The sequence below is a fragment of the Polypterus senegalus genome, chromosome 9, assembly GCF_016835505.1.
Source record: "Polypterus senegalus isolate Bchr_013 chromosome 9, ASM1683550v1, whole genome shotgun sequence".
Classification (NCBI taxonomy): Eukaryota; Metazoa; Chordata; class Cladistia; order Polypteriformes; family Polypteridae; genus Polypterus; species Polypterus senegalus.
The window spans coordinates 89,061,633-89,087,801 of record NC_053162.1 but is presented as its reverse complement, the minus strand read 5'-3'; the positions used below and the strand labels follow the sequence as shown (position 1 = coordinate 89,087,801).

The following is a 26,169-nucleotide window of genomic DNA, read 5'->3' as shown; positions in this document are numbered from 1 at the left end:
CTCCACGCAGGGAGGACCCGGGAAGCGAACCCGGGTGTCCTTACCGCGAGGCAGCAGCGCTACCACTGCGCCCTTCCCCTGTATCACGAATTCATATTAATCGAGTTAAGTTGGTGGCTTTATGGAGCTTTGTATTATTATGTTATACTTTAGAATGCAACAAAACTACCAAAAATATTAAAAGTTAGTTTGAGTGTAGAACCTAAACAAGAGTCACAATACTGCGAACACGAACAGCTTTGGAATAACAAATCGTTCAGTTTGCGCCTACCTCGTATAGTCACGCGTGAACGCAAGTGAAATACGTCACATGTAAGTAGGCGTCACTGCCAGCGCGACCCAGATCTGCCAAAGTAGGTAGTGCTGAGGAATTGTTTAATAATTTGATGTAAAGTTCCATACATAAAGTTCTTAAATGATTTTTGTTTTACTGTTGGAAGTGAAAAAAGTTTGGTATTTTGCTTAGTTTACGTCAGAAGTAATCAGACGGACTTTGGAAACGGTTCCGGGATAAAATGCGTGTATAGTTTCGCTTTTATTTTGTTAGACCCGTCTACGAAAAGAGTGTCGAGAAAAAGGTAAGTAGTTCTCGTAACCGCGTCTGTGTTCCTCATGTAAATGTGGTTTTATAACGGTAATCATCGTAACCCTAAAGTGTTGTTTTCGAGATGTATATGTAACGCATTGAAGTAAACGAATGTTTATGTAGTTTTCGTAAGTTCTTCAAAATCTTCCAAACATTTCTCTCTTCAAGCTTCTTGTATACGCATACATTATAGTTGTGCTTTTTCAGAGGTTACGTTTTTATTTTTGCCGAACAGACTCTTTTTTTGTTGACGGTTTTCTTAAGAGTTTCTTTCTACAAGTATTCATGTTGAACATACTCGCTATTTTCAGTTTAGGGATATATAACTGGGAAGAAGCAACTCTAACCACGGCCAGTTTTATGACTCCCCCATATTTACAAACAACAGCCATACAAGTTAGGGAAGCCCGTTAACGTAACATCCGCCTGAACAATTTTCTTAATTTGCTGAGTCAATTTTGGTGACACAAGAAGACGTGATTATCTTGGAAGAATTGGGCCGAAAGGTGGCGACGACTGGTTGAGTGTCCATTTAAAACTCGTCCACTGTAAGACCCTTAAAGCTACCTCAACTTTGTAAAATGTACTACGTTACACTTGTGTGTATATATATATATATATATATATATATATATATATATATATATATGTGTGTGTGTTAACATAGTTGATGTTGCACTAAATGTGCTGTAACTAAATAAAGTAAGAATGACTTGCATCATGGTGTATGCTAAAACACTGAAAGTTTTTTCATCCTAAAGATATTAAATGGTTGCACCACAAAGCAGTTACCATTGTAGTACAATGCATCAGAAGACTGCCTGTCAAGAAAGATTGGAAGCAGAAAAGTAGGATGGGGGTCACAACTTTAGAAAGAAAAAAAAAAATCTGTAAATTCATAATGTCTAAATGAATGTTTTAACTACCAAAGTTCTTATACCCCTTTCAGAGGATTCCTTATGAATATACACTTGGCTGTATTATTGTTAATCATGAGTGCAAAAGGGCCATGTCAAAAATGTGAGGCAACAGAGATCTAAAGAATAAGGTGGCATGGCAATGCTTAACTTTAACTTATGTTACTAAAATACTGGAAACTGCCATAATTCCACATATTTAAACCTGCTTGGTTTGCAAAGGAAAAACAGTACTGGCTTAAATCTATCTGGTCTGTTCTGCACTGTGCTCCAGTCAGCACTAGCTAGCTTTTGTCAATTTAGCAGCAATCCTATGTGTCACGTTCGAACCACTGAAGGGCATATTTTAGGTAGAGAAGCTCTAATCTGTCACCCCATCACCCATTTCATTTGCCTTTAAGCAATGCGGTATTCAATTTATGGAAGACCCTCAGAACTGCAACATCTAAAGATTTCTATTTTGATGATATATTTGCATCATTGAACAAGTGAGGCCAGAATTTTATTGTCCAGCTACATACTTTTATTTACTAATTAGAAAGTTTATTAAAAACAACCTACCTCATGTCAGGGGCAGAAGTGATACCAGCTAGCAACTCCCAAATATATAAAACATTTTTCAAGTATTTTACTCTTTACTCATCTTGGGGAATGATGAAAAAAGTGTTTTACAATTAAAAACTTATAATTGGAATGGAATTCAGCCATTTATAAAAAAAGACGTACTAGTTTAGTAAGACAGAACTGAAATAATTTTTTTTTACTGTACCCCACTACTTACGCAAAAGCTTATTTTCCCACATGAAGCAATCCCAATTTGCCTCCTATAACTTAATGTGAAATCAATGTTCTGTATTATCTCAAATTGGAAAAGAAATCAAATTCTATTTGCATAGATCTGTTCTTTCATAACTTGGCAAGAACTCGTTAATTTTAAAGTAAACATGAGCCTGTGTTTAAGTTTTTTTTATAAGATAAGGACAGTATGGTAAAAAAAAAGTTAAGCACAGGCTCATGTTTACTTTAAAATTAACGAGTTTTACTGGTTTTGATGGGACTCTATGTCAGGTAGTAGTTGAATGCAGAGTTGTTTTTAATGGTTTTAGAATTACCCTGTAGCCTACAGGATATTTCATTCATTGAATCTAGGTAAAATTTTGTTTTTCCTGTTTGTATTTTTTAATTGTTTTTTTTTTTTGTTCTTTATTTCGCCTCATACAATGTCTTGTATTAGGAATTTGTTAGTTTTCGCATACCCCTTGGGGTCAGACCGAAAGGGTCAGACATTGTACAGCGCCCCTGGAGCAATTACAGGTTAAGGGTTTTGCTCAAGGGCCCAGCAGAGTATGATCTCTTTTGGCAGTGATGGGAATTTGAACCGGCAGCCTTCTGGATGCCAGCACTCCGCCCAAGTCAATTTAACTTACCTGTTATGACATAAAGCATTGGGAAGAGTATGCTGATACATTGGTTCTCTCCTTTTGCGCTCCACCAGCTGGAAGAATTTCATAAAGCAATTTTCTGATGCAGGGGTTTCTGTGTGCACCCAGCTAGACTTTGTAATTGCCTTCTTGTGGTGCAGGCAACTAGTAACCACGAGTTTCCACCTGTGCATGCATTATGCCTCTGTTTCAAAACCTTATACTAAGGATCTGTTTTCCATCAGTAGCAGCTATCCGAGATTAAAAAAGAAAATATCCAAGTCGGTATAACTGCTGTCATGGTAAAATTACAAGAGTAAACTAATTTCTTTGATGGATAAGTGTGCCAAATTTCAACAAAATTGGTTCATGTTGGGGCCAAGTTGTTTCATGTGTGTAGATGGATAGACAAACAAATGTGGTTACTGCAGATGGTGCTTCTCACATTATTTGCAAATGCACCTGAAAAGTACAGAAACCACTGATAAATATAGTAAAAAATCGAAATGTGGTGCAATCCAAAAATTGATTGCAGGTTTAAATAACCTGTTTCCATGTTTTGTTTTTGCAGTGCCTTCAATAATGGTTGAAAACTGTCAGATAACCAAAAATCCTAAAGTTTTCTTTGGTGATGCTTGTCCAGTAATATGTAGGATGTATGATTTATCCTTGTAAAATCCTGCATCTACTGCACTGAATCCAAGAAACCTGTACATGCCAGTTGTGCTTATGTACAATGTAAAAGAATACAGATCCTATGTTTGTCAAGATACATCAGTTGAGAAGCCTTGCATTACCCAAATTCGGCAGGGTCTTGACATATACATTTAAGATCATTTCACACTTTTCTTGGGAGGTGAAGGTTGCTTTTCTCTTTTTAACTAAATGACCAGACAGCGGACTAACTATGCTTCATTTAAATACCAAAAGAAAGGCTGTAACTAAAACATTCTCAGTCTTAATGTTGAATAACCTTAAAAGGGTTATGCAGCCATTAGTAAAGGCAGACCCCTAGCTAGCATTTCATTTCTTCAACCCCTAAAGGCAGTAGGGAGTCACATCTCAAATTCAAAAATGATCCATACATCAGCAGCATACACCAAATAACTCTGTTATACTTCTATGTTCTGCCCTATTTAGGAATAGGGGCATATCTATATGACCACGACTTCATTCCTGAGCAAGTGGATAGGTTTCTATCTCTTAAGATAAAACATAACATGCTTTTCAGTGATTTTCAAAAGACAGTAGCTGATTTGTACAGCAAATATTTCTTTGTTTACAAAGACTGTATACAAGTATGCAGATTAAAACACAAATTGGAAATGCTAATTTTTGTCAGTCCCAGCAACGAATAGCATGGACTTTCAGGCCAAACAGAAAGGTTTGTTGTTTGAATCACTCAGCTTAAGGCAGAATATTGGGAGTAGAGCTATTACTGTTACTATAAGAGTTTAAACTGACCAGTCTTACTGATTAGAAGATTAATTTCAATCAAAGATGGGGCATTTAAATGGCTTTCTGCATTGCAATAACTGATACAGATTTATAGTACCTGGAGACATTGTTAATTTAAATAGATGCATGAGGGCTTCAGGAAACAAAATAAGACACATTTTAGCTGGAGTTCCCAATCCCCTGCCCCCACCCCACCCCCAAATCCTACAACCCACCATTGACAAAATTCCAGCATCATTTTATAAACAAATATGACCAATTTGCAACATTTTACCTTGTTAAAATAGTAAAGGCAACTTCAATTTTAAACTCATTAGTAAAACAAATAAAAATTGAGCAGTGTATAGATTGATTTTCCTTTTTATTAAAACAGTTGTCAAATCATAAGCAATATATTGAAATATACAATATATGCACAGGGGCCACTGAAAAAAGAAGAGTGTTCATGGCTCACCTTGCAGCAGATCTTCACCGTCGCTTCTTACAAGAAAATGCAATGGATAAAGCAAAAAAAGATGCATCATCAACAAGCTTCTGTTCCAAGACAACCACTTTCCCCAGGAAAGCAAACTCAGTTATTTAGTGTCAGGCGCCCCTTTAATGTAATAGGAACCATAGCATAGAGAGAAGTGTGTGTATTACAACAGGTACACATGTCGTAAATCTACAAAGGACGGTCCTTGGGTGTATGGGAACTGTTAACATTTGAATCTGATGATTGCATATAGCGCGGAACTGACCTCTCTGTACTATTCTTTCCTCTGCATATCCTGGAGTACAAAAGAAACCTCACCATACACATGCAAAAGTGGACACTGGTAAGATTGAAAAGAAAAAAAGCGGTCACTGATTACAAGCGCAAGAAGGAGTGTGAATGAATGGGAATAATATGAATAATGTTGCATCATTGCCACATTGTTTTCTGAAATGTATTATACAGGTCATAAAATGAGTTATTCCATATATCATATATACCTATGTCTTTGTTTTTTTGTCAGTGCGGCTTTGACACCATGGACCATAAGGTGCATACTAATTCAGCGTAAGCAGGAACACTCGGTAAAACTAATTTAATCTAGTATAGCAGGCTGCTTGGGCTTATCGACACATTTAGAAGACAAAAGACTCAGACGGAGAGGTGCGAAGGGATTTAAGGTGGGCTGGATTTACGAGTTTTTTGGTAGGCTCTGGTAATTCTAGAGAATTATGAGTCCTGAAAAGCAAGTCAATTAAAATTAAAGCAGAAGTAGTCTTTCATACGATATAGCAATTGGTTACTAATTTAAAAAGTTCCTGGAATGAATACTTGTACCCAAGATCTAGTTTACACCCTGTTGTACTATATATCATGTGTATCATAGTAGTGTGACTCTTACTAAAAGAATTGTAGTAAAACAGAATAGCGCTGGGAGTGAGCACAGTTGCACGTGTGTAAAAATTTCTGTGGATGAAGTTTTTGTTCCACTGCTCCTGTTTCACATTCAGTAAGCTATTTTTACCTCTGATTTATCTAATTGTGTAATTAGCCGTGTGTGTTTTGTGTTCTCTTTTTCTGTATTTACAAAAGACTACTTTTGTTGTAAATTGTTTTTTCATTTTCAAATTAACTAATCTTTACTCTGTGGCATTTGCTCCTTTTAATTGTAGTCTAGTAATAATAATTAACAAATAATGAAGTAGTCACCAGAGCAAACAACCCAGAATGATAAAGGCTTGACACCAGAAATATCAAAAGGAAGAAATGAGCTTCTCTCTTACTTTAGGTGAGAGAATGCCAAATTGTTTTCTATCATCAAAAGTAATAAAAAGAATCACAGGGGCATTCACACTCTATGAATGGATGAATCCCATATTATGAATGTCTTGGAATGCTTTTTATAACACATTTGGTCTATGACATGTCTTTCACATAGACTCTTCAGGTAAAACAGTAGCTGAATTATAAAACCCATTCCAAGGTAGGTTTATATGGGAGTCTTCGAGGAGGATAGTTAAATAATCCTAGCAATTAAACTGATAACTTCTAGGCTTGCCCAAGTGGCTAGATCAAAGAATTTCCAAAGAGCCACAAAATGCAACCAGACTAGTTTCATAAACTGTGTACAGGCTACCTGCTTCAAGTTTGATTTTCTTTCACAGGAGCAAGCAGTTATGTGTGTTACATGTAAATAGTGTTCTTTCTCTCTTGGTGTTTAAGATTTTCATCATTTTCATTATGATTTTCATTCCGCTTTTCCAGGTGTTCTGCTCGTTTAAGCCGTTATTTTCTAGTGACCATACTAGTGGGTTTGACTCTGAAGTAGCTACAGTGTTTCAGCATTCAGAGTCATTTTCCATGGTGTTTCTTATGAATGTAAATCTCATAGTACTGGCGCTTTTACTGAAAGTATTTTTAAAGTCAGTTATTCATTCACAAACATGATACATTTGCATTGGCCTTGCAAAGTTGTGTTCTGAAGTTAAGAGCTTCTTATACATTTAAAAAAATCTTGTCCTCACTGGTGCTTTACTTTGTAGGCTATGGGGCACAGAGGAGAAGCTTAAAAAGTTACCAAATACCTCCATTTTTTAGGCCAAGACAGTTGTTAGGTATTGATCCACATCAAGTAATTACACAAACATTGTAAGCTAATTGATAGATGGAATTTTTGAACAAAAACCACCAATATTATAAGATTCAGCAATTTTAAAAGAACACTATCCACTCAGAAAATCTCAGAATGTTGTCTCCCTCTGCAACAAACTTTCATGGGTTGGGTTTCCTCTGAAAACGTCATATCACAGTAAACTTTTTGTGCTGCATGATTGGTTTTGTTTTTTGTTTATTTACTTCTGTATGTATGTGAAAACTCACACAATAGAATAGAAAACCTTTCTTTACCATGATAAAAATAGTACCAGGAACATGTGATAAAGCAGTTGTTTCCAGACACCTTTTGTTGTCCCAGATATGCATCAGAAATGCAGAAGACGCAGATGAGTGCTCAACAAATGTCTTGGCTTGAAAAATAAATGTATTTTGTGAGGCAAATTTGGGGGAGGAGAGAAACCGAGTAAGCTATTTCTGATTTATCCTTTTCACCCCCACAATTCTATGTGCCACCTTAAAACACTGAAGCCCTCAAGGACGCAATCTGCCACAAAATCACCGCTAGGCGTGTGCGATATACATCGTTTACGATTATATCTTAATTGCTGTTTTAACAATGTGCGGAATTAAATTATCGAGTGTGTAACTCGCTTTGCAAAAAAAAGAGAGTTCATTCACTAATGCAACAGTATAGACCACTGCGCGTGCACAAAGCGAGTTGCAAGTTAGCGTCGCTCCCTGTTTTAAAATGAGTGAACAAACAGCACCAGATGATAGAACAGCCTCGCCATCTACGTTGTCAGAGTTAATTGCCAGACGTGGTTCATTCTTACTCGCATGGCAGTGGTTTGGTTTTGAAAAGACTGCTGTTGCTCAAAAGACGGCAATCTGCAAACTATGTGATAAATCGGTTTCCGTTAAAGACAGCTCGACAACTAACATGTTTCACCATTTGCGAACTAACCATCGCACAGAATACGAAAAGCTTAAGGAGCCAACTGTCCAGCACAAGTCTAAAGTAACCAAGGTACAAGCACAAAAACACACTCGACAAACTTTAGCGGACTCATTCTGCAAAAAAGTGCCTTTACGACAAGAAAAGCAACAGATGGCATGACATAACAAACACCATCACCAATTACATCGCAAAAGATATAGTGCCAGTTCAGGTGGTTGAGAGAGATGGTTTTAAACGGCTATTGAATACTTTAGACCCAAGGAGCACACTACCTGGCCGAAAATATTTCAGTCAAACAACTCTGCCTAAGTTGTATGATTCGTGTCGCCAAACTCTGACGCATAAACTGCAAATGGTTTCACATTTTGCCACAACAACGGATTTATGGTCAATCCGAACATCCAAGCCATACCGTTCCATGATGGTGCATTTCATTGACGAAAACTGGCAACTGCAAAGCTTTTGTTTGCAAACATCCTACTTCCCACAAGATCACACTGGTGACATCATTGTGCAAGGTCTGGAAGATGCGCTGGCATCATGGTCACTGCGAGAAGACCGCATGGTTTGCATGACAACAGACAGCGGACAAATTTGGGGTTCCTCTATAAAATGCAGTTTAGGTTAAATTGATCTTATTTATTATAACGTTTACTTATCAGGTCTTTTTGTATTTTTAAAGTTCTAGAGGACAAAAATATAATTCAATATAATTTGAAATAATACATTACATTATCTTGGAATTATCGTTATCGTCAAAGTCCCAGAAAAATATCGAGATTTTTTTTCCCCCAATATCGCACACCCCTAATCGCCGCTATTCCCCTTAAAATGGCCGAATGAGTCATGTGAGCGTTCAGAAATCGTCTCGAAGAGTGCATCGCTAATGAAGGGCGCCACCTTGAAAACATTAATTTTAAAACAGTGAAAAAAATCTATTTTGCATACCCTATCTTGCCTATTTAATGTAAAATATATTTACCCAGGAAATCTAACACTTTGGAGATCATAAAATCTTTGGATGCAGAAAAAGCATTTGAATTGGTTTAATGGGATTACCTGTTCACCGCTTTGCAAAACTTTGGGTTTGGTCCAAACATATGTAAATGGATTGAACTAATGTATACTAGTCCAGAAGCTTCAGTTTGTATTAACAACATTATTTCAGACTATTTCAAAGTAGAATGCAGTACTAGACATGGATGCCCCTTGTGACTACTGCTATTTGCAATCACAATTGAGCAATTGGCTGTTTACTTTTGAAAGGCATCGGAGATAAAGGGTATTTTCAGAGAAGGACTTGAACAGAAAATATCACTATATGCAGATGATATGGTACAGAATATATCCGCACTAACAGAATTTCAAAAGATATCTGGACTTAAAATTTATTTGAACAAATGCGTGCTCTTTCCAGTGAATTCTCTAGCAAACAACATTAAATTGGACACATTTTATCATTGCAGATCAGTTTACCTAGGGGTCAACATCACATGTAAATCATAAAGCTCTTTTTCAACAAACTTTTGCTGTTTGCATGGATAAAATTAAACAAGATGTGCATAGATAGTCTATCCTCCATCTTACTTTAGCAAGAAGAATTAACATTGTGCAGATGAATATACTCCCTAAGCTTCTGTTCCTATTTTAAAACATCCCCATGTACATTAACAAATCTTTTATTAAGAAATTAGATTCAATCATAGCCTCATTTATTTGGAATTTTAAAAATCCACACATTCAAAAGGTGACCCTACAATGACCTAAATCAGAAGGCGGCATGGCTCTACCTAATTTTCAATTCTATTACTGGGCGGCAAACATACAAGCTATAAAAACCTGGATATTGACACAATTAGATGAACACACACTAGCTTGGTCTGCAATAGAAGTGAAATTCTGCAGTACCTCTTTATATTCCTTGCTTTGTACATCAGTAAATACAAGTTATCATCAATATACTAACAACCCATTTGTCCTTCATTCACTCAGAATATGGAACCAATGTAGGAAGCACTTTAAGTTAGAGAATATTTTATCTGTGGCACCTCTACATAACTACCTTTTTCTACTCTCTTGAACTTGCACACTTTTTAATGTTTGGAAAACAAATGGAATTAAGTGATTTAGTGATTTGTATATAAATAATGTCTTTGCATCCTATGAACAATTACGCTCCAAATTTAGCCTCCCATCAACAGATTTTTTCCACTATCTCCAAATTAGAAACTTTGCTAAATATGCTTAGTTTTCCTCACTTCCCACCTATTTCTATTCCACAAGAGATACTGATCAGTATTTTGGACTCGGGCAGCATTTTTATAGCATATAAAACATTTTAAAGTCCCTTCCTTTTAAAGATCCCAGTGCACTGTGGAAAAAGGATCTCTTGCTCATCATGTCAGAGTGGAAGGCAGCTACTCACAGAATTCAGTCTAGCTGTGCAAAACATTCATCATTCTGGATGAACATTTTTAAATGCCTATCAGACAGCCTTGGTGTCACAATCCCTCCTAATCCATTAGCTGCTGTGCTTGGTGTACTCCCAGATGGACTTAAAGTGGAGAAGGACAAACAAATCTAATTGCCTTTATTACACTACTAGGATATAGACTTGTCTTGCTCAACTGGAAGAACTCTAACCCAACTCTCAAGTCAGTGGGTAACTAATGTTATATACAATTTGTAATTGGGAGAGCACATCTTCTCTTAGAGGGTCTGTTCAAAACTTTTTTAAAACCTGGCAGGACCTAATCAGTAACATTTTAGAATAAGCATTTATATTGTGGTGGAAAGACTTCTTTTTCTCTTTACTACTCTCATCACTTGCTTTAGTTGTTGGCCTTCCTCTCTTTCTCATGGGTTGGGGTTGATTTGCTTTTAGTTTTGTTAAGTTTGACTTGATTGTATGGAATGTTATATGCTTTTAATAAATTCAATAAAAGAAAACCAAATAAATGTATTTGATAAATGTTTTAAGCTTTTCTTCCATGCCCCTACCCTCCATTGTAAAGCACATGTGCAGGCCAAATATGTTTTGTTTTATTTATTTTTAATTAATAGAAACTGCTTAACTGCATGTTTGTGAAGCAATAACTTTGACTTGAAAAGTGCCAAACTTCTCCATTAACACAGAATATGAAAAGGAAGAAAGACCAGCTAATTAAACAAGGAGATTAAATCAGAGGTAAAAATTAATTGATTGTAAATTTAGTTGGAACAAAAAATCTGTAAACACGAGGGTCCCCCAAGATTGGGATTGGAAAACATTAGTATAGAATTTATAATCACAGATCATGCAACTCCACCATCAATCAGGCCATTTTACTGTCATCTTAGGCTGGGCATTATATATATTGAGTTTTTAAAAAACATTCACATATTTTCATACATGATATAGGATGAGACAATATCGTTTATATCGAGTCTATGTTGTGTTAAAATTATTCTCGTACAGCCTCCAGTTCGCCTTTCTCTTTTCCCCATTTGTGTCTCGCACAACTTCACCCTGCCCCACCTCTTTACTCTGAACACCACTCATCCCTCCCCCACCACTTCAATTGGTAAGTCCCACAGGCAGTGGACAGGACAGAGACAGATAAAGACACGAAGGAAGCTCTCAAAGAAGAGCCGTATGAAGAGTGTGAGAAAATGCGTGCTGCAGCCCAGACTGTGAAGCCTTCCCAGCCTCCTGCCCAGAAACAAACCACGTTACAAAACTCATATATCCGTACTGTGCTTTATGAGAGAAAAAGTGAGAAGTGGGACATTACTAAAGCAGTGGGGTATTACATCACATTTTTTTTTTTTTTTTTTTTTGCCCCTTTTCTCCAAGGGCTAAATATTTTTCAAAACAGGTTTCTAAAAAGCACACAAAGCAGAATTTTCTCACATAAACCAACATAAAATGTGGGTTGCTGCATGCAGTGTGCTGTTGCTGTGTGTTAGAGATCTGGCCGTGTCAGCTTGGGATTGATCAGCTGATGCCAGTACCTCGCTTTCATTTCAGATCTTGATCTTCAGATCACTTGCACCAAAATCATAGTCCAACAAGTCAGAGTACAATTCAAAATAATACCATATATGCAAAATGTCATCAACTGAGTAATTTGCTTTGCATGCTCGCTTCACTCTCTTGCCCAATGTCGATGCCATTTTAGACATTGTTTACTTTATGCTACTCACATGCAGGGATTTGACGTCAAGTCTAACAGTCCTCCAAGAGCCTATAATATAACGGTGAATTTTTTTCATCCTCTGCCTGCCCTAAAATAGTTAAGTAAAAAGTTTTATAGAACCCCTTACAGTGATAAATATGCCTATTGACTAGAGGATAATCAATTTAAAATGTTTAAACTTATACAGCTACCACTTATAAAATTGAAACTTAGCTTATGTAACAATCAGCCCTATTGGAATGTGTGCATGTATGTGTTAGACTGAGGATTGTGACCGTGAATGAGAGCCCCAGCTGAGAAGAAACAGGAAAGGGGAGTGTGCACTGTGTACAGCGCATGGCCGCACCCATCACACATGATGCGCAATGGGTGATGCCTCGGCACCAGAAAGGTTTTTATGGCAGCTGGAGTGCCAATTCTGCCAGCAACCCCAAAGTTTTCCTTGTAAGTTGGAGGGCCGCTTGCAGGGCCAGATGTGGGTTAACGTCATACCCAGGACAAAGTAATTGCAGTGAAGGATCTTGCTCAAGTACCTAAAGAAGCGTTCCGGCAATTGCAGGATTCAAACCAGTGACCGCCAGCAAATCCTTACCACCAGAGCCACCACTCTGCTTAAGAAGAGACAGGGATGCATTTTAAATTCTGAAGTGTTTGAGATTGAAAAGGTTTAAAAACATACATCTGTTTCACTCATTTGCTGGTGATTTTACCAACATAGTTTAACTAAAACCATTTGTAGGTTACACATTATGCAACACAGTTTGTTTATTTATTAATTAATTTATTTATAAAACACTTTAAAAACAACATCAAGGCAGGCCAAAGTGCTGTACAATAAAAACCCAACATATCAGACACACAAAACCAAAGGGTAAATGAAACAGAAACACATAAGAACTGAAGAGATTCTTAATAAAAAGTGTACAGTTAGCCAACATATCATACTGGGTTAAAAGCCAGAGAGTAAAAATGTGTTTTTACAGTTTTTCTCAGTTGATTTGGTGCATTTCTCAGAACAGACTTAACATTTGCATTACAGCGAGTGCATTTCTCACAACACTTAGTGCAAATGACAAAACATCATGGATGACCAGCAAAAGCAGGTAACCTCTTCAAAATCCGTAATCCATGCCTCAAAAGCAAGTATTTACATTGCTGAATATGTCAGTGCCATCAAAATGCCAAGTCCATGAATCATCGTCCACAGACATGACAGCCAAAATGTAAAGTCATGTTATCAATATAAAATTGGCACAATCTAAACATTTTCTGATGCACAAAACATCTGAATGACAAGGGCAGGAAACATAAAAATACAAAACACCGATTGCGGGAGATTGATTCAAGAAGAATATTTTATTGATTGCACAGGTATATGGTGACATACCATGCATAACATATGAAATGAAGAAAAAAAAATGACAACATTGAAAACAATATATACATATTGAAACTCTAAATGCTCTCTACAATTGCTGCTAATCGTGTACTCAAAACTGCTCGTTCAATTCCCACCAGCTTTTGCTGGTCATCCATGATGTTTTGTCATTTGCACTAAGTGTTTTGAGAAATGCACTCGCTGTTATGCAAATGTTAAGTCTGTTGTGAGAAATGCACCAAAGCAACTGAGAAGATCTCACACCTGCCCCGAATAATGTGTCACCTGAGAGCAATTTAAGGTGGTGCAGGAATCATTACTATTGTGAATACAAACCAAAAAAAGTTTTGTAGAAACCTATAAAATACACTTGACAGCCAATGATATCTTGTTGAACACTTTTGACTGCAATGACTTACATAATGAAAAAATGACAGGTTTGTCTGGAGTGTAAAACTATGCAAACGAGGGCTACACAATGCATTTTGATCATCATGACATAAGCAACCGCTGATGCATGATATAACTGAAAATTGCACATAAGCATCTGCCTGAGTGAACTAAAGCAATTGCAAAATGACGAAAACACCCAGAAATTGCTGTTATGATGTGCACAACTGACTAAAGGTTGTGGGAATTGAACAAGCAGTTTTAAGAACTGCAATTCTGTTGTGAGAAATGCACCAAAGCAACTGAGAAAAACTGTAAAAAGGATTTAAAGGCGGCTAGCGAAGGATCCTGCCTAACGTGTAATGGCAAATCGTTCCAGAGTTTTGGGGCTGCAACTGAAAAAGCTCGATCACCTCAGAGTTTGCATCGTGCCTTGGGAACACATAAAAGCATCTGGTCTGCTGACCTGAGAGTGCAAGATAGTACATAATGGTGCAGCAGAAAGGAATTAAAAACATATGCAAGGATCTTAAAATGAATTTGAAAACGAATTGGAAGACAGTGAAGGGAAGCCAATATCGGGGTAACATGCTCATGCTTTCTTGTGCCAGTTAAAAATTGAGCAGCAGCGTTTTGTACCAGCTGTAGGCGAGCAATGGAGGCCTTGCTAATTCCAAAAAGAAGCGCATTGCAGTAATCTAGACGAGAGGTTATAAAAGCATGTTTCACTGTTTCAAGGTTGCGCTTAGACAAGACCGGCTTGAATTTTGACACCCGCCTCAACTGGAAAAAGCAAGCTTTTACCACTGTGTTCAAATGGCTATCGAGTTTTAAAGTGAGATCCATTTTCACACCTAAATTTGTGATCATGGATTTCTCAAATTGAGCCACAGTGGAAAGGTCGATGCAGGGGGTTCCACTGGTGCTATTGGGTCTAAATAGCATGACTTCTGTTTTGTTCTCATTACAATTTAGAAAATGTAATGCCATCCAACTCCTTATGTCAATAAGGCAGTCAAGCAGGGGCTGGACAGAACATAGACGTTGCCGCTTCAGAGGGAAATAAACCTGAAAATCATCAGCATAAAGATGAAAGGAAATTCAGTGTTTCCGAAAAATAGCACCAAGTGGCAGCAGGTATAAGCAGAAGAGAAGAGGTCCCAGGATGGTGCCCTGTGGTACCCCCCAGGGCGGGCAACAGAGGTGGAAGTAAAATCATCAATGCTGACACAAAAACCTCTATCTGAGAGGTAGGACCTAAACCATTGAAGAGCTAAACCTGTGATGCCCACCCACTGCTCCAACCTGGAGATGAGAATCTCTGGGTCTATTGTGTCAAAGGCGGCTATTAAATCCAAAAGCATAAGTAGTACAAAGTCACCAGAGTCCACTGTTAAAAGAATATCATTAAAAACCCTTAACAGAGAGGACTCAGTGCTGTGGTGAGTTTTAAATCCAGACTGGAACACTTCCAGAATTGCATGTTCGTCCAGAAAGGACTTCAGAAAAGACACGGTTTACACACATACTTAAGTTTTATACATCCCTATTAAACACAGAATGAAGTTAACTTGCCTTTTGAGTGATTTGCCTCTTTACATAAAAATGAAAGTGATTTCAAAAGTTTTTGTTTTGTGTGTTACAGGACATGGTGTGGATGATGCCCGCATCAGCCGGGCCATTTCTCTGTGTAAGAAAGTTGTCACTTGTTTTTTATCTGTTACATATTTTGTTATTTGCTCAAAGTCGTAGATGTTTGTACAGGACTACATACAGGAGGAAGCACTTTGGTAAAGAAACCGCTCTTTACCTCAGTGGAAACCCACTTTTTAAAGAGCAAGTCAGCCTTTTGTTATTTTTGCTCTATCTTTTCTATTTACATTTTCTTAATTTCACATCCGTGAGTCTTTTCTTATGCAGGAGAAGAACATTATTCAAGGAGCATTATTATTTATTATATGCCGATAGTTTATTTATGAGCCATTTCTCATGTACAGCTGTATTTTAATAAAAGTGCCTGTGTGACATTTGAGACATGTGACTTTGACTCGGAGCTGTCTTTTTGTTACTTTATAGGAAGAAAAAGTACCAAGATATCATATATCACCATTCAGCTAAAAATATCGAGATATGTTTTTTGGTCCATATTGCCCAGCCCTACTGTCATCCCTCCAGGTCTCTGATATCCATTGAAGTATTGTCTACAGAATCCGTATGTTTTACCCTCATAAATGAAACACATTATTTTGCTCAGTAAAGTATTTCATTAATATACAGTGTCAAACAAAAATTGCTTTTGCAATTCAGTTGTGCTGAACAACTCACTCATCCATTTAGATAGGTTTATGTGTACTGTACTCCTACATCCACAATGGGCTTTTTCTGTTGGTAACTAACTATCCATCTGCTGCATATCAGTTGTTGAGGTATACTGTAGGATTACAGCTTTGTCTCAACGGCTGGCAAAACATACTGTCCTACACAGCTCTCACTTCACTGAACTGGAATAAGACACTTTAAAGAAACACACTAGAAATTAATGCAGTAAAATATGAGGATGACCTAAAATGTGTTTGCAATTCCTTTGTAGGATGAACAGAGGAGGGATTAAAGATATCTGTGAAGAGTATCAGAAGGTATTGGAGAATCGTCTTGCAGAAGGACAAGCAGTTCACTTCTGTGATGATGCTGCACTTAAAGATAAAACCATGCTACTACTCATCAACGATGGGGAGCAGCTACACTCCTTTTTCAAAAATAAAACATTTGACCTCATCTGCACTTCTCTTAAGAAAGCCCCTTGTCTGGAAAGTGGACTAGAGCAGCTCAAGAAAGCCTTTGAAGTTTTTGAACTGGCATGTCTCAATCTTTACCTGTGTCCTTGGAGACAAGAATTCAGAGTAATCAAGGTGGGTGAAATGGTAGTATGTTGGGAAGAAAGAGAACTTTTATTACTTAAAATCAAAGAATCAGAGTATTCTGATGTTGATGCTTATTCAGGTATGCTGCTTATTAAGTTTAAAACATTTCTTGATAATCGTGTCATGTGTTTAAGATAAATCAGTCAAGAGATTTCCCCTGTGCATGGAGAGAATATTCAGGTCAGCAGGAAGGTGGGTTTTCTCACAGCATTCACAGAAACAAGTTAGTTTTCAGTTCTGCGCCCTGCCATTGGGTGTAATGCAGTCAGTATAATATTTTCCTTAGTTTTTTCTTGGAAAATCAATTATCAGTTAATATTTAGCTTTTAGCATCTATTTCATTTGTTTGTTTACTTTAGCCATACTTCAGAAAATAGCTGCCTTCAGGAAGGACGTTGATGAACACATCATAGTTACAGAGGCATAAAGTAGTAAATCCGCATTACTACTCCATGTTGCAGAACCTATATTTTCAGAGTTCAAGACACTTGTCATAAACAAAGCCAAGTCAGTTGAAGAGACATTTCCTTGCTGTTTCGCACATACAATTAGTATAGTATCACCTCCTTTTTGACTTACTTGTCACCTGTCTTTTTTTTTCTGGAACATTTAATGCAAATTAAATTTTAGAGACAAAGAGAGCAAGTGGAAAAAGTTAAAAGTATCTCAATTTTAAAACACATTTTTTTTGTAAATCTCTCTAAATTATGGGAATTTTGAATTATTTTTACAAATCAATAAACTGATTGTGGGGCTGCATGTTGGTGCAGGGTTCAGTTGTTTCACAGCTTCATGCCAAGGTTCTGCTTGTGTGCATTTAACATGTGCTTCCCATGTTCGTATGGGTTTTCTCCCTTAAAGATAGGTAAGTCGATGTTTCTTGTGATGAAATGGTCTCCCATCCAGGACTTGTAGCTGCTTTGCACCTGGTGTTGTTCATTCAGGCTTTACTTCCCAATTTCCTTTACTGGAATTAGCAGCTTTGGACAGTGAATTAAGCAATCAATATATATTCTCTTGCATTATATTTTGGTGTACTTGGAATATTGTGTAATTAATTGAATAAATCATTATAGATGGGGTTATTCCATTTACATTCATCTAATTTTGAAAAATGTTGCTGATGCATAGTAAACAAAAAAAAAAATAAAATAAAAATGTTCATTTTTATGGCTGAGTGATGGCCAAAAATAACTTTTTTTTTCTACCCTCTTGTGCCCGAATAGCCCACTTCAAAGATTCTGGCTGTTGCACTTGTTAGTATTTGGAATCCTTTGCAAGATGTCAAATATGTCCTGAACCAAAAGATATTTTAATGATTAAAAAAGGTTCCTCAGCACTTATCATATGCCTTTCTGAAACTGGTGGTTTGGTGCCAATTTTCACTTGCATTTTTTAAGATGTACAGAAATGGTAAACAAAAATATTATTCATACTGTAGAAAACTTGTTTTATGAACATTTGTTACATCTTAATGAGTTTCCAAATTTGGGAAAATTTTATTTTTGTAATTTTTGCAGTCTTATACTGTATCTCTGGTAGGGCAAGATGCAAAAATCTTTTTGTCTGTGTACAGTGGATATAAAAAGTATATGCACCCCTCTGTTATAAAAAAAAAAAAATGAAACCAAGAGAAATCCTGTCAGCACTCACTCAATCTTTATTACCATTTACTTATTTTCTTCAGGGATAAGTGTATTTATCAGGTTCGTTACCTGGTTGGTCTGCTGTCACACCTTAAGTTTAACACACACACAGTATAAGACCTCAAAATAATACACACACAGACCCTAACTACAGAAGTACCATATGAATGATGTATACACAGCCTATTATCCTCTAGCATTTTAACCAACAAGTATGAATAACACATGCACAGTCCATCATTCCCTTGTACTCCAAGAGAATTGCTTATCTTATGCATGAACAAAATACAGTGTTTTAGATATATCTCAAACCTAAATATCATTTTAGGTCTCCAATAATATATTCAAACATACAAAGACTCAACATCCCTGGCTATAGGCCATTTATCATCCAGTGAATGTTTTACTTTACATACTGTTCAATATTGGATAGAGCTGTACATCCTCAGTCTAATAAAACCTCACAGCTTGTATCAAATGGCACTTCTTTACTGCTCCCAGTATCTAAATATGTACCTCCTTACTTCAAGCAGTCTAGATATTAAAGTATAGAAAGTTAAAAGCAACATGGTATTTATTAAATAACAATCCCAGTGGAAAAAAGCATAAATGTGGATTGTATGTATGTATGTAGGTATGTATGTATGTATGATTATATATATATATATATATATATATATATATATATACACACACACAGTACAGGCCAAAAGTTTGGACACACCTCCTCATTCAATGTGTTTTCTTTATTTTCATGACCATTTACATTGGTAGATTCTCACTGAAGGCATCAAAACTATGAATGAACACATGTGGAGTTATGTTATGTACTTAACAAAAAAAGGTGAAATAACTGAAAACATGTTTTATATTCTAGTTTCTTCAAATTAGCCACCCTTTGCTCTGATTACTGCTTTGCACACTCTTGGCATTCTCTCGATGAGCTTCAACAGGTGGTCACCTGAAAATGGTTTTCACTTCACAGGTGTGCCTTATCAGGGTTATTTAGTGGAATTTCTTCCTTTATCGATGGGGTTGGGACCAGCAGTTGTGTTGTGCAGAAGTCAGGTTAGTTGGACGATCATTTATTTTTCAACAGGACAATGACCCCAAACACACCTCCAGGCTGTGTAAGGGCTATTTGACCAAGAAGGAGAATGATGGAGTGCTGTAAATGGTAATGAAAATAAAGAAAACACATTGAATGAGGAGGTGTGTCCAAACCTTTGGTCTGTACTGTATAGTATTTAGAAAAAGCTTATGAAAAGTTAAAAATGTCAAAGATGAATGTCCTGGGGGTGGCATTAATTTAGCAGTCGTCATGAAATGCTTTAGCTGAAGATCCAGGTTACACATCTCTCACCCTCTTTAGATGTTGCTGGCACCCTCTCCTGACATCCCTCTGACAAGAAATTTTTATTTTACAATTCCATGTGGGATTCCGGAATATTTGATGTTACTCACATTTGATTGGCAGGCTGTCAATATGATGGCTGTCCTTGTTCAAACTCTTTAATCTACTAAAGTATATCAATTTACCTTCCTTTCCTAAGCTGTACACCAATTTGGCTATTCCTGCTCTTAGGGACTCCCATCCATTCACAGGTTATAAAGTAATCAATATAGCTTGATGCAGTTTCTGCTCCATTTCAACAGATGTTACTGTGATTGATGCTGGTACAATTCAGGAAAACAAGATGCTTTGATGCCCTGCTTCCTTAAGTGCCAAGTCTATCCTGCCCATTTTGGCAAAATATTTGTTTTAATGTGATGCAATTCATTAATTGCCCTTTTAAGATTAAGTTCATTTTTGTTTGTAGATCAAAAAATAAAAAAAAATAATTTTAAAGCCACAACATTACATAATCAATACAAAGAAGGTGAAAACAAATCAAACTGTTTAGTGAAAAAATTAAAAACAAAATCCTACAAAAAACCTGGTTTCATTAGTGTGCACACCCCCTAAACTAATATTTAGTTGAAGCAACTTTTGATTTTGCTACTCCCTCGGTCATTTTTGGCAAGAGTCGTATCAGTTTGGCACATGTGGACTTGGTGATTTTTGTCCACTTCTCCTGGCAAAAAAATTCTAGATCTGTCGGATTAAGAGGGCATCACCTGTGCATAGCTCTCTTCAAATCACCCCACAGATGTTCAGTTGGATCAAGTTTCAAGTCTGGGCTCCGGCTGGAACATTCCAGAACATTGATATTATTTTGATGAAGTCATTGCTTTATTGATTTTGTTGTATTCTTTGGGTCGTTGTCATGCTGAAAGATGAAGTGCCTCTTCATCTTCAATTCCCTAGCAGATGCTTGAAGGTTTTACATCAAAACAGACTGATAACTTGGAGCTCTTCATGATTCTATCCACCTTGACTAAAGCCCCAGCTCCAGCTGAAGAAAAGCAGCCTCATTGCATGATGTTGCCTCCACCATGCTTCGTTGTGAGTATGGTGTTCTTTTGATGATGTGATGTGTTGTTTTTGAACCAAGCACACCTTTTGGAATTATAGCCAAACAGTTCAACCTTGGTCTCATCAGAACATAATACATTTTTCCACATTGTTGTGGGACGCTAGATATACCATTTTGAAAAGTTTAGCCAGGCTTGGGTGTTTTTCTTTGTGAGAAAAGGCTTTCATTTTGCTTCCCTACCTCAAAACCCAGATATATTAAGAATATGACAAATTGCCAGGAAATCCTGCAGCTCCTTTAATGTTGCTGTATGCCTCTTGATGGCATCCCTGGCCAGTTTTCTCCATCTTTTCTCATAAATCTTGAAGGGAGGTTCAGATCTTGGTAGAGTGACTTCTCCACTTGTTGATGACTGTCTTCACTGTGCTCTATGGGATGTTTATTGCTTTGGGTACTTTTTTGTACCTCTCAGTAATGAGATTCATTTCATCTTTTAAAAGCTTTGTGGAATGTGGCTTTTGGAGTGTGTTGCAACAAAGCGGACATCAGAATAATCCTACAGGAACAGTCAAACTTTATCTGAGCTCAAGCTGAGCCACTTTAGCTGATGTCAGGTGTATACCAAACTACTATTTGAGATGACACTTCTTGTGATTGGTTGATTATGAACGCAGCCACATCCTTGACTATTTAAGGCCATGCACACAAATGCAAACAGGTTTTTGTAGGATTTTTTTTCCTCTTTCACTAATCAGTTTCTGATTTATTTTCAGTTTCTTTGTACAGACTGCAATTTATCAATAAAGGAGAAATCTAAATTCTGACAGGATGTATCTTTGTTTTTTCTGTTTTTTTAATTACACAAAATGTCATTTTTGCAGGGGTGTGTAAACTTTTTAAAATCAAGTGTATTGTTTTTTCAGTTTCATGTTTTATCCATCCATTTTCCAACCCGCTGAATCCGAACACAGGGTCACGGGGGGTCTGCTGGAGCCAATCCCAGGGCACAAGGCAGGAACCAATCCTGCCACACTTTGTTTTATGCATTTACTAATCAAATCAAGCTGTTTTCAGTGGTATAATTCCATTTAATGGTGGACTTTCTCATACATGGGCAAATATACAATTGAAATATAGGTGTGAGATTTTTTTTTTTTTTCATTTTTAATACGTCATATATTAGAAACTTTGATTTCTTTTAGACAGACACATACTTGTTAAATATTAGATATGAGTAATCCCTGTCAAAATTTGAAGATCTGATATGGTTTAGTGTGGAGATTAGACAATCAAAGTTGGTCTAAAGCACAAAAGAAAATGTACTACTATTGTGAATGGTATAAAAAAAAAAAATACAAATACCTAAAGTCTGTTCTGGCACAAGACATAATTTGGACTTGATGCAGAATGGCATTTCTTTGCCACTGCATATGGCACGAATGCATGCGACGAAATAGGTGGTACTATTAACAAACATCATAAGGAAAGCATAATTGCAAAAACACACAAATTAGCCACTGCTACTGTTTAGACTATTTAATAATATCCCTCTGGTAATATTCAAGGAGTCTGATTCATTTTTGTTTAATGGCTCTGAGGTCTTTGTAATAGAGAAAACCTTTTGTAAGCATTATAGCAACATAAGAAAGTTGACAGGAATACTTGAGAAACACTGTTATTCATGTAGCAAGGCCCCTTACAGTATTCCTTTTCTGTGTTGCTGAAAGAAAACCACAAAGCAAGTAAAAATTGATGATTGGATACCAACTTTCAAAGGGCTGTAAAGAAAATGATTTCAGCACATATGATAAGTGAAAAAGAAACATGACTTCATGCTGTAGAAAAACTCTTTCTGAATCACTGACTGTGTTTAAATGTGTTTTAATAACCCAGTTATTCACAGAAACCAGGTTTCTTAAATGAGGTGTCAACGCTTTTTCCAGTTAGAGAAACCTGTTTAACAGACTTCGGTTTCTCTGCGAGTAACTCTGTTATTTGGCCATGTAAGCCCTTAACCAGGTTACAGTTAAGGATTCTATAGTCTTTGTGTGTCAGCTGCACTCTGTTCAGCTGCTTAGCTTCGCACACACTTTCAGCAGCCACAGGTGGAAGTTTCCAGGTTTCTGCTTTCATCACCATTGTTCACCTTATCCAGGTTTTGTGTGTGTATGTAAAAGCACTGACTAAAATCATCTTTATTGGTTCAGGAGATATTTAACATCTTGCAAAGGCTTCCAAATGCTACAAATTGTGATGGCCGCCATCTTTGAAGTGGACCAGCAGGGAGCAAAGAAGGACATTTTTTTTGTTGTTTTTGACCAGCACTCAACCACACAAATTACGATTAAAAAAAATGTCCAGCTTTTTTGAAAACACTGCAGCACACCAATAGGTGGAACTCCATGGAACAACCCAACAATAGGGGAAAGTTTAAAACCTAAACTGATGCTTTTGAATGAATAAATCAATAAAAATAACAGATTTGATCTGTCCCAGCTACATGGTTGAGTAGGCTGTTTAAGATTCTAAAAACATTGTGTGTGTGAAGATGTGCTTCATAGTTAACATTTTAAGTGCCAACTCTCCTTCAATTTCAACTAGAGTCCTCAAGAAATAAAATGGCTAAATTGATTTGTCAAAAAATAATTTATAATTTTGGTTTTCTTTCAGATGTTTTCAGGTGCTTATATGCATTATATCAAACCAGTCCTGACGGAGAATGATATACTACAGATCTTCCAAAAGATGGGGTACAAAGAAAAAGACAAGCACCATCTAGAAATTAACAAAATGCCAAGTCCTGATGTCCTTATAAAACTGGCATGTGGTCTTTATATAGCCAGGGCAGAGTGCTGTCTTTTGCTAGAAATGACAAAAAAGATAAAAGGTTGTAACATTCTGATTGAGGATCTGATAGAGGAAAGATTAAAAATGACAAGTGTGGAAAATGGAATTGATCGTTTACTGAGAAAGTTCTCAAAGTTGCAGGTCTCAAAAAAACAAGAGCTGCATACTCCACAATCATCTTCATGTGCCGATTATGAGGTAGACCTTTATACAGATATAAGTGAAGAGGGATTTCTTTCTAATATTGAAAAGAATCCTACTGTAACTGAAAACATCAGGAATTCATTAGGTGGAAGAGTGTCGACAACTGTTGTGAAGCGTGATCAATACATGAATGTATACGTAGGTGGAATTTCCTCCTGCAACACTCCAGGAGAACAGCTGGATCAGAATAATCAGAGAGGTGACCTCAACTCAGTACCAGGCACCAGAAGCAAGGAAGAGAAACCTGGTGATTACTTTAGCTTTCAAAACAGAAGCAACAGAACTGATGAATATTCAAGAGATGCTCAACCTGGGGAATTCAACCAGACAAGTAAACTAAAGAGAGGTCATTTCCTTGATGACTATAAGCTCTGCGGCTGTCTAACAAAGGAGACCGAGAATCTTGTTAGGTGCACAAGCTGCAGAGTTCTGCATACTTTTAAATGTCCAGTTAAAAGCTGTGGTAATGATTCCTTTGTCTGTTTATCAGAAGATGATGTATTGTCTGTTAAATTTAGAGTCCAAAATTTTGAAAGCAGTCCTGAAAGAAGATTAGTGGAACTTAGTGAAAATAACCCTGTGGGAAGTAGTAAGCAGACTAAGTGTGCAGAGGACACTAAGTACAATTCATATAATACTGTTTATGCAGTTAACGAGAAAAACATACCAACCACTGATGCGTCTTTTTATAGGCAAAAACAATTGTATAAGTGCTCGTGCATGCAGCATGATAGTCCAACTATGATTTATGTATGTGATTCTTGTGAGGTGCTGCACTGGATTTCATGTGAAACTATAGATATCTGTAATAAACAGAACCATGACGTTCACTTAATACATGATGAATGGAAGATTGAAAAGCTTATGAAGATGGCAGTAGCGGAGCTCTCTATATCTAAATGGAAAAAACATTTTTGTATTCCCAACAACAGTTGCGTGAAGTTTGCATGCGAATCCTGCCAGATTTTACATGGTTCAGTATGTGAATTAATAAGAAGCTGCAGGCTTCAACATCATAAATTGTTTAACATTAAAGATGTGGACACTGATTTGGTCAGAGATGAAGAAGGTCCTTGGGATTCTCAGGCACTTGTCTGGAAAAAACACCATTGCCTTGAAACTACATTTTCCCCTCAGTTTGCATGCAAAACCTGTAGGACTGTACACACAGAAACCTGCCCCAGTCTGTTCTCTTGTAAATTAAATCATTGTGTTGATCCCGTAAAAAGATGTTCAGAAAAAATGTGCAACAAAGAGCTGGAAATCCTGTGTTTGCACTGCTGTAGTGCCTTATGCAGGTATTGCTATTTTAAAACTCAAATGCAGTGCACTTGTGGGAAACCATTTAACATTGATGGCACAGAAGTGTGAAAGACCCTCTACTAATTATTATGTTAACGTTTATTTATATTTTCATATTAGATGCCCCGACGCTAACCCAGTTAATACGCACCAAAAACAGTATTCAGTTTCATCTAATTTGTATATATTGTTTGAAAAACTATATATTTTTCGAATGTTTTAAAAGAAATTTCCCTATATGGCTGCTTTGTTCTAATATGTAATAAATATTTTATAAATTGCATGCATATTTTCACACAGGTTCCTGTCTATGAAATTCTGAAATGTCAGTATTTACACATTTGAGTCGTATTTCATTTGGAAAATTCTCCCTGACATTCCTCTGCGTTAAGGAGATATATTGGTAGATGAACGTCAAGTTTCAAGCACTATACAGTAGCTTTCATGACAAAGCAAAAGGTAATAACCACATTGCTTTATTTCCCTTTAGACACTAAATTAACTGTGTAAATTGTGTACATCCTACTCTTTTGGGTAGTTTTTGCAAAGAACAAAAATGTTTTAATTGTACCCATGTATTTAATAATTTTGAAAAAACACTTAATTTGCTGAACTGTATGCATTTGTTTACTAAAAGTGCCTAGAACAAGCCTTGTGTTGTAGTATCACATTTTACTTGTGGTGGCTTTGTACTGGTTTTACTGGGGAAATGGTGGACTGGAGTGATGGAAAGAATGCTGGGACAGAGAATCTGAAACAGCCGCGCCTGTGTTTTCATGAAGCTGTTGACAGTTGTATGTGCAGTAGCAGATCACAACTGAATCATTGCTGGCTGTTGTCTTGGGAAGAAAAACATTTATTTAAAACTAGTTATAGAATATTTGTACATTGGCTTCTGTGAATAGTATTAAATGATAGACAAACTCCTGTAAATAAACAAAATATATATAAAAGAA

At 36.7% G+C, this 26,169-nt stretch overlaps 1 protein-coding gene across 1 annotated transcript; it reads left to right on the top strand.

The window, feature by feature from the left end:
* The first annotated feature begins 326 nt into the window (after nt 1-326).
* spata2l (spermatogenesis associated 2-like) lies at nt 327-26,169 on the top strand. Its single transcript, XM_039763442.1, has 3 exons — nt 327-353; nt 16,467-16,785; nt 23,531-26,169. Exons 2-3 carry the CDS (start codon nt 16,468-16,470, stop codon nt 25,280-25,282), a joined length of 2,070 nt encoding a protein of 689 aa, XP_039619376.1. The 5' UTR covers nt 327-353; nt 16,467; the 3' UTR covers nt 25,283-26,169.

Excerpts from the sequence above, each read along its gene's own strand:
- spata2l (XM_039763442.1), top strand. The coding sequence starts at position 16,468 with ATGAACAGAGGAGGGATTAAAGATATCTGTGAAGAGTATCAGAAGGTA. Across the intron at positions 16,786-23,530 it reads AAGAATTCAGAGTAATCAAG|ATGTTTTCAGGTGCTTATAT; the intron begins GTGGGTGAAATG and ends GTTTTCTTTCAG.